The 14,575-nt window shown below is 40.4% G+C and overlaps 1 protein-coding gene across 6 annotated transcripts in view; it reads right to left on the bottom strand.

Moving 5' to 3' along the window:
- The window catches only part of ATL2 (atlastin GTPase 2), a 67,907-nt gene extending 53,532 nt beyond the window's left edge, over positions 1-14,375 (bottom strand). For 3 of the 6 annotated variants that reach the window (XM_070379711.1, XM_070379712.1, XM_070379717.1), the window contains exon 1: positions 14,217-14,375. In XM_070379711.1, the coding sequence (XP_070235812.1) occupies positions 14,217-14,334 (118 nt within the window). In that variant the 5' untranslated portion in view covers positions 14,335-14,375. Of the gene's footprint in view, positions 1-13,672; positions 13,862-14,216 lie in introns of those variants that run through there. The other 3 variants (XM_070379714.1, XM_070379713.1, XM_070379715.1) reach the window with 3 other exon arrangements.
- Positions 14,376-14,575: the final 200 nt, after the last annotated feature.

The following is a 14,575-nucleotide window of genomic DNA, read 5'->3' as shown; positions in this document are numbered from 1 at the left end:
CAGTAGTCATGTATGGATGTGAGAGTTGGACTATGAAGCAAGCTGAGCGCTAAAGAATTGATGCTTTTGAACTGTGGTGTTGGAGAAGACTCTTGAGAGAGTCCCTTGGACTGCAAGGAGATCCAACCAATCAATCCTAAAGAAAATCAGTCCTAAATACTCATTGGAAGGACTGATGCTGAAGCTGAAGCTTCAGTACTTTGGCCACCTGCTGTGAAGAACCGACTCACTGGAAAAGACCCTGATGCTGGGAAAGATTGAAGGTGGGAGGAGAAGGGGACGACAGAGGATGAGATGGTTGGATGGCATCACTGACTCAATGGACATGAGTTTGAGTAAACTCCAGGAATTGGTGATGGACAGGGAGGCCTGGCATGCTGCAATCCTTGAGGTTGCAAAGAGTTGGACGCAAAGAGTTGGACACAAAGTGACTAAACTGAACTGAAGTGTGATGTATCAGAAACCAAAAGATACCACCAAAGACATATGTTTGAGGAAAATTTTTAAAAACATCAAACTGATCAAGCCTCTAGATCTAACTATGGGAAAGAAAAGAGACACATTCACTACCACCACAGAGATGGAGTCAGAAAACAAGAATATAGGAAATTTCACTGGACAAGCAAACCTGGACAAACAATTGAAAAAATAAAGGCGGGAAAAAAGAGAAGGAGACTTAAGAGCCGTATCAACCAAAGGCAGCGAGGGGGCCTTGTTCAAGCAATCAGGGAAATATGAACTCTGGATATGTGGTATTAAAGAATTATTTTTCTAGCATGGTAATAGTACCAAGGCTGTTTCTTTAAAAAGCTTTACTCTTTTAAAGACACAGAACATTCATATAATCTGTTATTTGCTTCAGAGTAATCTGGTAGGGAGGCTGGGTATGGAAAATAGATAAAACAAAGTGGCCATTATATTGATGATCGTTTAATCTTGGAGATGTTTATACACAGGTTTCTAACGTTGTTCTCTTCTGTACATATCTGAAATTTCCCATAATAGTAAGTTTTTTATGTGGTGAGGCTAATAGTCTTTATTAGGAAATGAAGTAGATCTAAGTACAAAAGATAGAAATATAGACCAGAGCTATTAGAAGTGAGAAAAGGTCTCTCAAACTGTACCTCTCAATGTTTCTGCTACTTCCACAGCATTTTAGTGACCAGGAGGGGCAGGATGGTGCCACGAAAGATTAAAACAAAAAAGGTAATTCTGAGTATCTCCAATAGTGACAAATTCACTCCTTTGTGAATCAATTCCTGTGAGTCCTCATCACACCAAGATATTATGGTTAAACAATGAATATTTTTTTAAAAGAACTCAAGAAACAGCTTTCTTAATTGGAGAGGGGGACATGTTTAAACTCCTTACAAGTGTTTACGCATAAAGAGAATATATGAATACACTCCCCAGAATGTCAAGAAATTTTAGGGCATTCAAGTTCTAGTACAGATGCTGAAAAATTAGCCTCCATATTTAAAATTAAATCTAATATATCACTCACAGGGGCTTTAGAGATTATGCAGCCAAACTCACTCATTTTTAAGACAAGGAAAACACATGATTGGACCACCGTGTGGAGGGAGACCTGACTGTGGTTTTATTTAGTGTTATTTCCTCTACATTAGTGTTTCTCAAACTTTTTAAATGCATATGAATCACCTGGCTCTTCTTGAACATTCTGATTCAGGCAACCTGGGATGGGAGGCTAAAACTGCATTTCTAACTCCCAACTTGATAATGTTGTGATGCCAACATTGACGGTCCTCTGAACAGAACAGAGTACTGATGATCACGGTATTGTACAGGTATTTAGAAGGTAAAGACCATTCATTTTATTTTATTTCATGTAGCATTCAGTGATGCTAACGTTTTCAGTAAAGGAAAACAGGTTTTCAAGCTATGCTATAATCCTCCATTTTCCTGAGAGACTGCTAACCACTCTAGCTGAGCTACTCTGGATGCTGTATAAAGTGAAAAGAGGTAGTGTACATAGACACCCCTACTTTCAAAATATAAATATAGAATTTTTTCTAATGTGTTAATATGATATATAGCTAGGGTTGAAAAGTATTGGCCTGGAGCCATCATCAATCACCTGGTGAGCGTTTAATAGCAGGCTTCCCTTTCCCTGCCCAAACAGATGCAGCCCAGAATAAGCATACTGACAAAGACACAAACTTGGACTTCAAACATTTTTAAGAAGAGAAGTAGCTATTAGCCAAACAGGTACCACAAAAAAGAGTTTAACAATTTGCTCCTATAAAATACTGTTATTAATAACTTAAATTTCTCTCCTATAAAACTGGAACTATGATGCAAATGGTAAAAATGAAAACTTTAAAGACTCCAGGAGACCTTCCACTAATGTCATACATCAGATACTTTCCCCCATCAGCTTTGCCCATCTGACCAACAAGACCATCCTAAATCACCAAGCTTTAAAAATACTTTTAAAGAGCATATACAGTAGTTCATATTTCCTTCCTTCATTACTCTCAAATCATGAGATAAACAAAAAAATGTTTTCCTATAAGACTCAAACATTATTTCCCACTTGTAATCTACTGTTTCCACAGTAACCGGCAGTGATGACATAGAATTTTTGCTGTTTCCAATTAAAGAATACTGAACAACCCACTTCAGTATTCTCGCCTGAGAAATGCCATGGGCAGAGGAGCCTGTCCATTGGGTCGCAAAAGAGATGGACACAACTTAGCAACTAACAACAAGACTATGCTAAAAATATTTTCAAGAATGAAGGATATTTTCTTATTGCCACTGCTGCTTTAAAAATAGGATTTAAAAAAGATAAAATTAGTATGCCCAAACATTGTTAATAAAAGACAAGGTAACTAAAAGTTATTGTATATACAGGGTTTCTCTGGGAGACAAAAATGTTGTTCAGTCATGTTTGACTCTGCAACCCCATGGACTGCAGCATGCTAGGCTTCCCTGTCCATCACCAACTCCCAGAGCTTGCTCAAACTCATGTCCATCGAGTCGGTGATGCCATCCAACCACTGCATCCGCTGTCGTCCCCTTCTCCTCCTGCCTTCAGTCTTTCCCAGCATCAGGGTCTTTTCCAATGAGTCGGCTCTTCACATCAGATGGCCAAAGTATTGGCTTCTGATTTAAAACTGTTCATTATATACTCACTTCTAATTTAAAACTGTTTATTTTATCAAACATGATTTGACTCTGGTTGGCTTTTAAGTTTATATAAAACAAAGTTGACTTTCCTCAATATGGAGGACTTAGATTATTCCCCACACTGAGCAAACAATAAAATCTGAATCTATTAAAAAAAATGAATAAAAATGTTTTTATGCATTTATCTAAATAGAAGAAAAATGTAAAATAGATCACAAAATATTTCTCTCAAAGTTTATCATCAAATATTAACCAGCTCTTAAAGCATACATTTAAATATACATGCATATACTTTAAGATTACAAATTTTCAACTGAAATTAAATTAGATTATTTTTTAAAAGGTGGCAGTTTATGAAGTGAATTTTGTTGACTAGCTAAGAAATGCTAGAATAAATAATGGCTTGGGAGGCTCTAAGCAACAAGACAGAAACTCAGAAAAATTCTATTTAGGTTCTGCAACTTAAGAGTCCTCAGTAGGAAAGGACGTTCCTAAAGGAAAGTCTTACAGAAAATCTCACCCAAGTCACCCCAAGGGGCCTGCATCTTTTGTACCTTTAAAAAAAAAAAAAAAAAGGATGGGAGACACATTTTTGTTGTGTGGTACACTATTTTAGAGAATTTGAGTAAACAGTATTGAAACTTTTTAAATTTAATTTTAGATAAGTTATTTACATGCCAGAGGAATTCTTACCCAAATGCACAGAAGAGACATGGTTCCTTTTCAATGGAGGACTGTCTCTAACTGCAAAAAAAATTTGGAACCTGAATATCTACTGATAAATAAAGTATGAAAGAGAATTAAAATTAGTGCATAAGATCCAAATGTGAGAGGTGAAAAATGTTAATCACTCAGTTGTGTCTGACTCTTGGAGACCCCAAGGACTGTAGCCCACCAGGCTCCTCTGTCCATGGAATCCTCCAGGCAAGAATACTGGAGTGGGTTGCCATTGCCTTCTCCAGGGGATCTTCCTGACCCAGGGATAGAAGCCAGGTCTCCCACATTGCAGGCAGATTCTTTACCATGTGAGCCACCAGGGAAGCCAATGCTATAGAGAAAAATAAAACCAGTCAAGGGAAATGAAAACAGGGGTTGCCATTTTACAGAACAGTCAGGCAAGGCTCCTCAATAAGGAGGCATTTGAACAGAGAACTGAAAGAATTGGGTACTGGGAGAAGGGATATTATTAAGAATTTTCTCATTCCTTGAAATAATTTACTTTACGAAATAATTTTAGATGTTACTTTAGAAGAGAGAAAAGCACTTAGAATGCCTACTCTATGCTAATAACTATATAAGCCTCAAAAGCAGCTAAGAGTTTTCGTATCTGTACGAAGGAGGACACTGAGGTTTGCTTAATGTAAACAAAATCTAACATTTTGAAGTGGTCAGATCACAATGTACACCCATTCTTTGTAACTGTCAGATCCATCATTCTCCAACTATGCCAAATGAGCATGTTTGTTGAACAAACTCACAAGTCAATTCTTATGTGCTCAAGATCTTTATAAAGTTATAAAGTTAAAAAAAGTTACCAAAAATACAGTTTGTTTAAAAGCAAAGAAGTTTATTTCTCATTTTTATAACAAATCTTAGCATACAGCTATCTTTCTCTTTATTTTTTCAAAAAATTTCCTTGTGAAAACTTAATCATTTATAGTTAGCAAATCATTTATACAGTCCTCCATTAGGAAAAAAATTTTTTCTTCATAACTTCTAGAAGGGCAGGTTTTAATTGAAGACTTTAAAAACATAAGATGCAATAAAATTATACTTTCCCATCTTTTGTAAGATATGCATATATATGTATATGTAAACAAATATGCAACTTACTGTTTCATATTCACTGATTCCAACAATGCTCAGCAATGTGTCATGAAGATTCTCTCAACCTAACTACTTCAGACTAATCATCAGAGAGCAAGGCACTATTGCTAGACACTAGAGAAGTACAGATGTGAGAGTTGGACTGTGAAGAAGGCTGAGCGCCAAAGAATTGATGCTTTTGAACTGTGGTGTTGGAGAAGTCTCTTGAGAGTCCCTTGGACTGCAAGGAGATCCAACCAGTCCATTCTGAAGGAGATCAGCCCTGGGATTTCTTTGGAAGGAATGATGCTAAAGCTGAAACTCCAGTACTTTGGCCACCTCATGCGAAGAGTTGACTCATTGGAAAAGACTCTGATGCTGGGAGGGATTGGGGGCAGGAGGAGAAGGGGACGACAGAGGATGAGATGGCTGGATGGCATCACTGACTCGATGGACGTGAGTCTGAGTGAACTCCAGGAGTTGGTGATGGACAGAGAGGCCTGGCGTGCTGCGACTCATGGGGTCGCAAGGAGTCGGACACGACTGAGCGACTGATCTGATCTGATCTGAGAGGAAGCACAATTTGCTACTAACAGTCCTTACTCAAAGTTCTGACACAAACGAGTATAAAGTGACAGTATAACGAGAAAGAGATAATATGGGATTATTTAAACCAGGGTTATCAATGAAGATACCCTGGAGAAGGCTGCATTTCTCTAAGTCATGAGAATCAGATTAAGCTAAACAATTTAAGCCAGGACTTCTCTGGTAGTCCTGTGGCTAAGATGCACTCCAGTGTAGAGGGTCTGGATTCGCTCGCTGGTCAGAACTAGGTCTCACATGCAGCAACTGAAGATCCTGCACGCTGTAACAAAAATGGAAGATCCCATGTGCCACAGCTAAGACCCAGTGCCACAAAATAAAATTTTTAAAACAAAAGAATAAAAAAGTTTAAAAATGCTAAGCATCATCCTGAGGAGAGCCATGGAAAATTCTGAAGCAGAGTGATAGGATCAAAGCTGTGCTGCACAGATAAACTTAAAGTGATGAGTGAGTAAGAAGTATAATAATGAGTCTAAAAACAGGGAAATCAGATATAAGGCAAACGAAGGAGCCTGAGTATAAGGTGAAAAGCTCAAAGTCAAGAGGTGACAGTAAAAATAGAAAAGTGATGCATGCAAGAACTAGCTAGCTTCAACATCGTTCTTAAGAGTAGGCAACAAATAATACCAAATTATTCCATATTTTTTATAAGGGACATTCTCTTCTCTATAAGCCTTTATAAAGCGACAAAGCACTAAATTCCCATTTCCAAATGTACTGTTGCTACAGTGACTCCCAAGACTTTAACAAAGCAATCAGGAATCCAACAAAACCAGAGTGCGTTGCCTCAATTTAGGCAAATGGTTTAATCATTTACTCTGAAGGCCTCCCAACTAACTCTGCAGTAAGATAAAAGATATTAAACTCATAGAAGAGCTATTGAAATTTGGGGTAGCAGGCTAGCAAAGAAGTTATTAAAAAAAAAAATACACTCAAGCTTAAATTTCGAATAGGCTTTTCATGACAAATCTCAAACAGGTATGTGTCAAGTCTCTATAAACAAGACACTACGTTCCACTTTGCTTCAACTCTCAACCTCAGATGACTTATTACAGCAACAGTTTAAAGAAAGGAAAGCAAAGAGTATACTCAAATCCCAACCCTGGCTCAGTGCAGGCAAAATCCTACTAAAAGCAGGGGTAAAAAGGAAGTAGAGCCAAAAGGGACAAATAACCATCTTTCCAGCTAGATAAAATGTGATTAATTAAAAAAAAAACAAAAAACAGGATAAGAGTGTCAAAGGTTCTCACTATCCTCTCCTTTGTTCTTTCTCTAAGTTTGGCAATTTTAGAGTAAGTGTCAGGATTTCCTGCGGCAGAGAAATACACACATAATCAAAAATAGCGGCATGGAGCACACATCTTTACAGTTTTTAGGTACAGCTAGGGGGGCTATTCAAACAGTTTTTCTAGTAGTTATTCAGTTATTTAAATCAATTCTTTGCTGTACTTGGCTACAGAAAAACTCATATCCTTTTTTATTAAACATGCTCTAACAAATTTGATCTTCCAGTTGCTTCTAATTGCTTTTAAATATTTCAAGCATCCTTTTTAGAAAAATTCTTAGAAAGCAGCAACAAGTACTTTAAAGCTTCCCAACATAAGCCTATCTTTCTATCTTCAAACAAGTGGTATATCCTACAACTCTGCTAAGGACTTCAAGGACTGATAAGCCCAACTTCCCCCAAGTCTTCCTTAACAATATTAACACACTAATTTCTACTTCTGAAATTAGAAACTTCATGATAAACTTTACTCACAAATATGCATAAGGTCTATCTGATCTCCCAACTACATGAAAGCTTTAGAAAAGAGTGATCTCTTTTGCACTTTTCTACATAGGTATTCACTACCAGAAACAGAAAGCCTTTTTATAAGGTGTCAATATAGCAACATAACATCAAGGGGAGAAAAAAGCTAGTTCTTTGTCCAAGGATGGCCCTCTACCTGACTGTCCTACTCCACCTCTTTACCCCCAAAAGAAAAAACTAGCCGCAGCCCCTTCAGGCTCTCCTTTACCCTGAGGAGTAACCCTGTACACTCAATAGACGTCAGGAGCTTTGAAAAATATTATCTTTGAACCTTAAATTTCTAAAGTAGGGTTTGTTTTGTTAAGGAAGCCAAAGCTTAAAAACGATGGTGATCTGAATCCAGCTCCTAAGTTTGGATGCTTCTACCACCCTACTAAGCACTGAAGCAGATGCCTATGTGAGTGAAAGTCGCTCAGTCGTGTCCAACTCTTTGCAACCCCATGGACTATTATATTATAGTTCAGGGAATTCTCCAGGCCAGAATACTTGAGTGGGTAGCCTTTTCCTTCTCCAGGGGATCTTCCCAACCCAGAGATTGAACCCAGGTCTTCCACATTGCAGGCGGATTCTTTACCAGCTGAGCCACAAGGGAAGCCCAAGAATACTGGAATGGGTAGCCCATCCTTTCGCCACAGGATCTTCCCAAGCCAGGAATCAAACCAGGGTCTCCTGCATTGCAGGCTGATTCTTTACCAACTGAGCTATCAGGGAAGCAGATGCCCATACTTTGGTATTAAAAAGAGATGGGAAAAATATCTCACAAAGAATTCAAAACAAAAAAGAAGGAAAAAACCTCCAGGTGTGCATACCTAAATATTCAAGAGACTAGCACTAAGTTACTAAGTTCAGACATGCCATCAGAGATGCCAATTTAAGGAAAGAACTCATATCGAACCATTTTAAGTATTTTTTTAAATATAGTATTTCGCAAAAACAACCCACAAAGTCAAAAAGCAAACAGGAAAAAGAATTTCTTGTATATAAAAGAACTTTTACAAAGATAAGATAAACACTGACAGCAGGTCAATTACCAAAAATTCACATTCAATTACCATGTTAAAATTTCAGTATCAACTGTAATCAAAGAAATGCAAATGAAACAAACAGTGGGATCCCCATTTTTCCCATTTGTTGGTATTTATTTTTAATTAACAACACTCATTGTGAACAAATGGAGACAGAATAAATGGGTATAACCTTTCTGAATGGATATGCTGATGTGGTCTTCAATCTTGAAACTGTACAGGCCATTTGAACCCTGAAAACTACTTTTAAGACCTTACCCTGTAAGTCAAGATTTATCTAGAAAGATGTTTGGCCAGCATTATTCAGTAAGAAATAACTCCATAATCAAAAGGAAGACTGAACAGATGTGGAAACAGTGACAGACTTTATTTTCTTGGGCTCCAAAATCACTGAGGACAGTGACTGCAGCCAGGAAATTAAAAGGCACTTGCTCCTTGGAAGAAGAGCTATGACAAACCTAGACAGTGATCACTTAGCATCACTTAGTGAACCTAGCATCACTTTGCCAACACAGGTCCATCCAGTCAAAGCTATGGGTTTTCCAGTAGTGAAGTACAGATGAGAGAGTTGGGCCATAAAGAAGGCTGAGTGCCGAGGAACTGATGCTTTCAAACTGTGGTGCTGGAGAAGACTCTTGAGAGAGTCCCTTGGACTACAAGGAGATCAAACCAGTCAATCCTAAAGGAAATCAGTCCTGAATATTCACTGGAAGGACAGATGCTGAAGCTGAAACTCCAATACTTTGGGCACCTGATGGGAAGAGCCAACTCATTGGAAAAGATTCATGCTGGGAAAGACAGAGGGCAGGAGAAGGGAGTGACAGAGGATGAGATGGTTGGATGGCATCACCCACTGACATCAAAAAAACTAAGAACAATGGTGAATTTCATTCAAATTTCATCAAAATTTCTCTCCAACTTATTCAAAATTCAAACCCCCTCCCACCATTCTGATAAAAGTGAACTTAATCCAGCTTTTAATCCAGCTCATAAACCCAGTCATTCAAATAGGAAAAGAGCAACTCAAGGGGTGCCAATTTCACCCCTTTACAGAGTTTCGTTATAGGAGGCTTTAAAGTGTCTAAAGTACCTCCACAGATTAACTACTTAGTAATCCAAAAAAAAAGACACCAGCTTGCTAGGGTAGATATTTCCTTCGGGAAGGAAAAAATGTTATTCCATTCCGAAGGCCATGGAAGTCTACACTACTCAAAATTCAAAATTAAGTCTTGAGTTAAAATAAGTACTTTCTTATCACTACCCAAGACTCTTCTATGAATGACGACTACAGAAAGGGGGGAAAAAAGCTTTTTATGGGATTCATGATTAGTGTGGTTTCAAATCAATCACTGTTTCAGGCATTCTTGTGCATACAGACATTAATTAGATTTCGCACCTTTACTGTTTGAAAAGCCAATGTTTTCTACTTGAAAACTGCCATGATTCATATTGAATCCTGAAACTGAAATAAACTTCAGAAGATTATCTGCCACATGATTAAATGATTCTCTAAAATGCAAGTTTATTAAAATAAAGGTAGCTGAGAAATATGTTTATTTTTATCTGATAAAAACTAAACAAAGACTTTTCAAATCACCTATTTTAAAAATTAAATGTTTAGTTCAAAGTCTCATCTTAAATAACCACACATTATAGTAAGTACCACCAAATAGAATGTTTGATACTGAGTTAAGCACTTTAATCACATTTAATAACCCTAATCATGAACACATTATCAGCATTTTATAGATAAAGTTAAAAATTCACCCACCACTCTTGACCACACTAAACTTTCACATTACAGGGGAAAAAAAAGAAACTTTCTGACTGCAAATATACACATATATTAATATAACAGCACAAGTAGTCCAACTGGCATATTCTTACCTATACATTACTGTATCTTACACACAGCTTTATAATTTATGAAACACTGGTACCCTCACCTCATTTGTTTCCCACAACAGCCCTTATGGGATGATTATCACTACTGCGTGTGAGGGGTTTCAAGCTTAGAGTTTAAATGAAGTCACTCAGCTTTTGAGTCCTCATTTTTTTTCCACTGGACTTCCCTGGTGGCTCAGGTGGTAAAGCATCTGCCTACAGTGCGGGAGACCTGGGTTCAATCGCTGGGTTGGGAAGATTTCCTGGAAAAGGAAATGGCAACCCACTCCAGTATTCTTGCCTGGAAAATCCCAAGGACGGAGGAGCCTGGTAGGCTACAGTCCATGGGGTCGCAGAGAGTCGGACACGACTGAGCAACATGGTAAAGAAACACTGCCCCCACAATCAGTATTATATAATAAAAAGGCAAAACCACTAGAGAGCCTAAATTATCTTTCATCAGTTACACATTTCACCAAGTTATTAGTCACTATTTATTTTGATGCCAATCATAGAAATACAAGTTGTACAAATAACTTTACTAAACTGGTAAAGGGAATCCCCTAGATTCTACTTGTACTGGCCAGAAGACTAACCCCAACATCTACATTATTAATTCTTCTTTCTACAATATCCACCTTTTCCCTTCCTACTTTAAAATTTCCCACTCCACTTAAGTGATTTGCCCTACCTTTACTTTTTAACTGCTCCATCATCTCATTAGTATGATTTCAGACTTCATTCAACAAAATTTTACCCGGTCATGACTATGATACATGACAATCTGAATGAAAAGAGGCCCCTACCCTCCTCCAAGTCTGGTGAGGAGCAGTAAGAGCACCTCTGAGTCACTTCTGTGACTGTAGACCAGTCTCAATCACTCCCTTCAGCGGCAGTAACTTAATTCCTCCAGAGGAAGGTTTTAAGAATAAAATCAAAGCACGATGTTTGAAGTGCTTTATAAAGTATCAAGTATTATCCTGCTGACACTATATCCTCAGGTTGGTCTTTTTTTCTGGATATCCACTTTTAAAGCTATGGAGAAAGCCCTCAATAGGTCTTCTGTATTATGGGTGATAAAGAAGAGTAAAGGATAGCAAGAAACTTACATCAGTAATGAATTGGAGGATCAAGTTTGGTTATTCTATATTCACATCTATCTTCCTAAAGTTAAATAATGCCCCAAAGAGTAAACAATACAACCCCAAAATGGCTAGACAATACCATCACACTTTTTTAAAAAAAATTTTAAAAAGCTGTTTCCCTGCACCCACTCTAGAGAAAAACTCCTTCTGTAAAGCTATAAGTCACTGTTATGAAAAGTCTAACTTCTATTCCCACCCCGTACATTTCTGGCCCTTTGACAGACTGCCAAACAGCTTTACTTACAACTGTGTCAAAAAGGTCTCCCAATTAAGCATAAACAACATAAACAATGTGCATCTTACTACTAGGTCTCACAATTTTAAATATGTCTTGAACTCCAGCATCAAACTAGGCGATAGTCCTCCAAGTATACTCTTCAGTTCAGTTCAGTTGCTCAGTCGTGTCCGACTCTTCACGACCCTATACTCTTAGTAGCTGCTTAATAGCGGATAAATGGAAAAGGCACAATTTTGGAAACGGGTCTAAAAATTTCAAGGAACTTACTTGCACTTGTGAGTATTCCAAAACCCTACCCTAAAGTTAAAACAGAGAGGCAACCTAAAAATGAATTTGAAAACAGGTGCATTCCATTTAAGGACTGAATCTCATTTTAAGTCGTGGTTTATTTGCCCTATAATAAGTGCCTCTTTACTATAAGGCAGCTCCATCTTCCCCAAACGAAAAATCTGAAGGATTTCAAAACACTTTACTAAATATATTTAATCACATCCACAGATTCTTATCATCCTACAAAGTCAACGGAAGAGTTCCTAGGTCTTTTATAAAGGTCTTACAATCCTAAAAAGAATGAACACTGAAGAGACACAGCATCTTCCTAAGAGTGAACTACAAGAGCAGCACCTGACTCACCCCAACTCTTCAACTTTATCCAGGAAGCAGAGGGAGACAGAGTTTCTACAGCCGAAATCTAACCTGCTCATTCAGAGCCTGTTTGCACAAATCTCAGCCAATTTACTTAGTTTTTAATGTAGTAAAGGGTGATTCAGAGAAAATCAGCAGGGAGAGGGACTATTTTGGGCAGTCATTTGATAGAAATGGCTTTCAAGTGAAGGACTAACTTCACAAACACACACACAAGACAAAAACCTGTGAGTAGCAGACAGAGCATTTAATAAATGATGACCCCGATATATCAAGTCTTAAGAATAGCATCTCTTCTCAATATGCCATAGCCTAAAAACGATGTTCATAACTGTGAGTCATAAAGCAACGTTTCTCCTAATAAGGCAAGCACATAAAACGCTCCTAAACTACATCTAAAACGGTATAAGTAAACAAACACGTGCACACACATTCCCAGGTCCAAAAGAGCTAAACTAACCAATCCATCGGCATTCCAGAACAACTAATGACTTGAGAATTCCAACCAGAATAGACTTAAGGCGTACCTCTCTTCTCTGGTGGCATTTTTTTCCTGCATAAACAGCTCTGTCAAGTGCTTTGGTTGGCAAGCAGTAATAAAATCAACTTTATTTCCTGTTCCCTGTACCTTAACAAAACTTCCAGTTTGTCCTTACCTCTGACATACGTTCAACACGTCCAAGGGCTAACGTAAATGATAAAATATATTTCACATAAACTTTTCTATTAAAGGGAGTTTTTCATCAAAATGTTTTACATTTTACCTCACAAAACCTTTATCAGACTGTGGAGAGAAACTTGAAAAACACAGTTCATACTTAATATACTTAATAAACTCTTATCTATGTCATGGCCACACTTGCCTAAGCTCAAGCTTTTACTAATTATAAGCCTTGGGAAAACTTCATGCCTTTAAGTACCATCAAAATTCTCAATCAAGATTTCAGGCGTTCAATTCACACCACAGTGAAAGATCAAATGCTAAACTCCTAAAAATAGGGTGTAATGAGTAAGAGAGACACACAACACTCTGCTGCCAAAGCAAGTGCGTCTTCCAAGGGGCAGGGGCGCTCCTTTACCCGTACAGTAGGAGCTCACATTCAGCAAAACCGGCGAGCGAAGGATCAGGTGACTTCACACCACCGACACTTTCAGCCCGACTGGGCCTCACTATGGTCTCAGAACTAGTAAACAGCTCAAAAGCCCAGTTTTGACAATTAAATCTGAACTTGCATCCTAGCCACGCACTACCCGCAGGAATAGGTTCGGAAACTGCGGGGCCCCGGAACCCAAGCCCCGGGACGCAGCCCTGCCCTGCGGGCTGCGGTTCCCTCCTGGAAGGGTGTCTGGAGAGCCTCCCGACCTGGCAGCGAGGTGTCTGCTCCTCCCGCGCGCTGCGCGTCCTCCTCCACCGCCGGGCCCATCACGACCTGGTTAACCCTTCCTCCCTCTCCGCGCGCGAGACACAGGGCAGCGAGTGGCGGCGGGTGACAGGTCGCCCGGGCGAGTCCGGAGCTCCCGAGGACAGAGCCGCGCCGCCGCCGACCTCCCCTCGCCCTGGGTCTGCAGCCCCTGCTCAAGGCCGCCCCCTCAGGTCGGGGCGGACACCGCGACAGCCACGCGGCGGCGGGCGGGCAGGGGGGCCGGGTCGGACGCAGACGCGCGCGCCGCCCGTTCACCCGACAGCTGCGGGAGCCGCGGCCCCAGGGCCGCCTTTTTCAGGCCGCGCGCCGCGGGAGCTCGGGGCGCGGAGGGGGCTAGGCCTGGCGGCCAGACGCGGCGGCGGGAGGAGAGCCGAGCCAGCCGCGGACGACGACCCCGCCGCCTGCGGCCGGTGCCCGCGAGCCCGAGCGGCCCGCGCCCTCTCCTTGCGCGGGCCTTGCGGCCTCCACCCTGCCGGCCCGTACCTAGGAGGGTCGTGGACGAGACGTGGTTAACCCCGGTGTTTGAGTCGCTGGTCCGCCGCCGGCGGCGCAGCCCTTGGTGCGGTTCTTGGCTTCGCGTTACCTCGTCCCCCTCCGCCATCTTGTACCGATTTAAAATTAACTCCCCACTGACGTCAAACGCCGCCGCCGCTTTATCAACCTCCCGGGAGCCGGCGGGGAGCCGGCAGGTCCTAGCGCCGCCCTCAATCTGTGCCTCCTCCTCCTTCTGCCCACGCCCTCCCTCGTCCCGCCCCTCGGCGCCCTCGCTCCGCCTCCTCCCTGCTAGCCTGCTTGCCTGCCCCTCGGTTTTCCCAGGCTTCCACTTCGGGGAGAAATTGGGC

The sequence above is a fragment of the Bos mutus genome, chromosome 11, assembly GCF_027580195.1.
Source record: "Bos mutus isolate GX-2022 chromosome 11, NWIPB_WYAK_1.1, whole genome shotgun sequence".
Classification (NCBI taxonomy): Eukaryota; Metazoa; Chordata; class Mammalia; order Artiodactyla; family Bovidae; genus Bos; species Bos mutus.
This window is presented reverse-complemented; position numbering and strand designations above follow the sequence as displayed.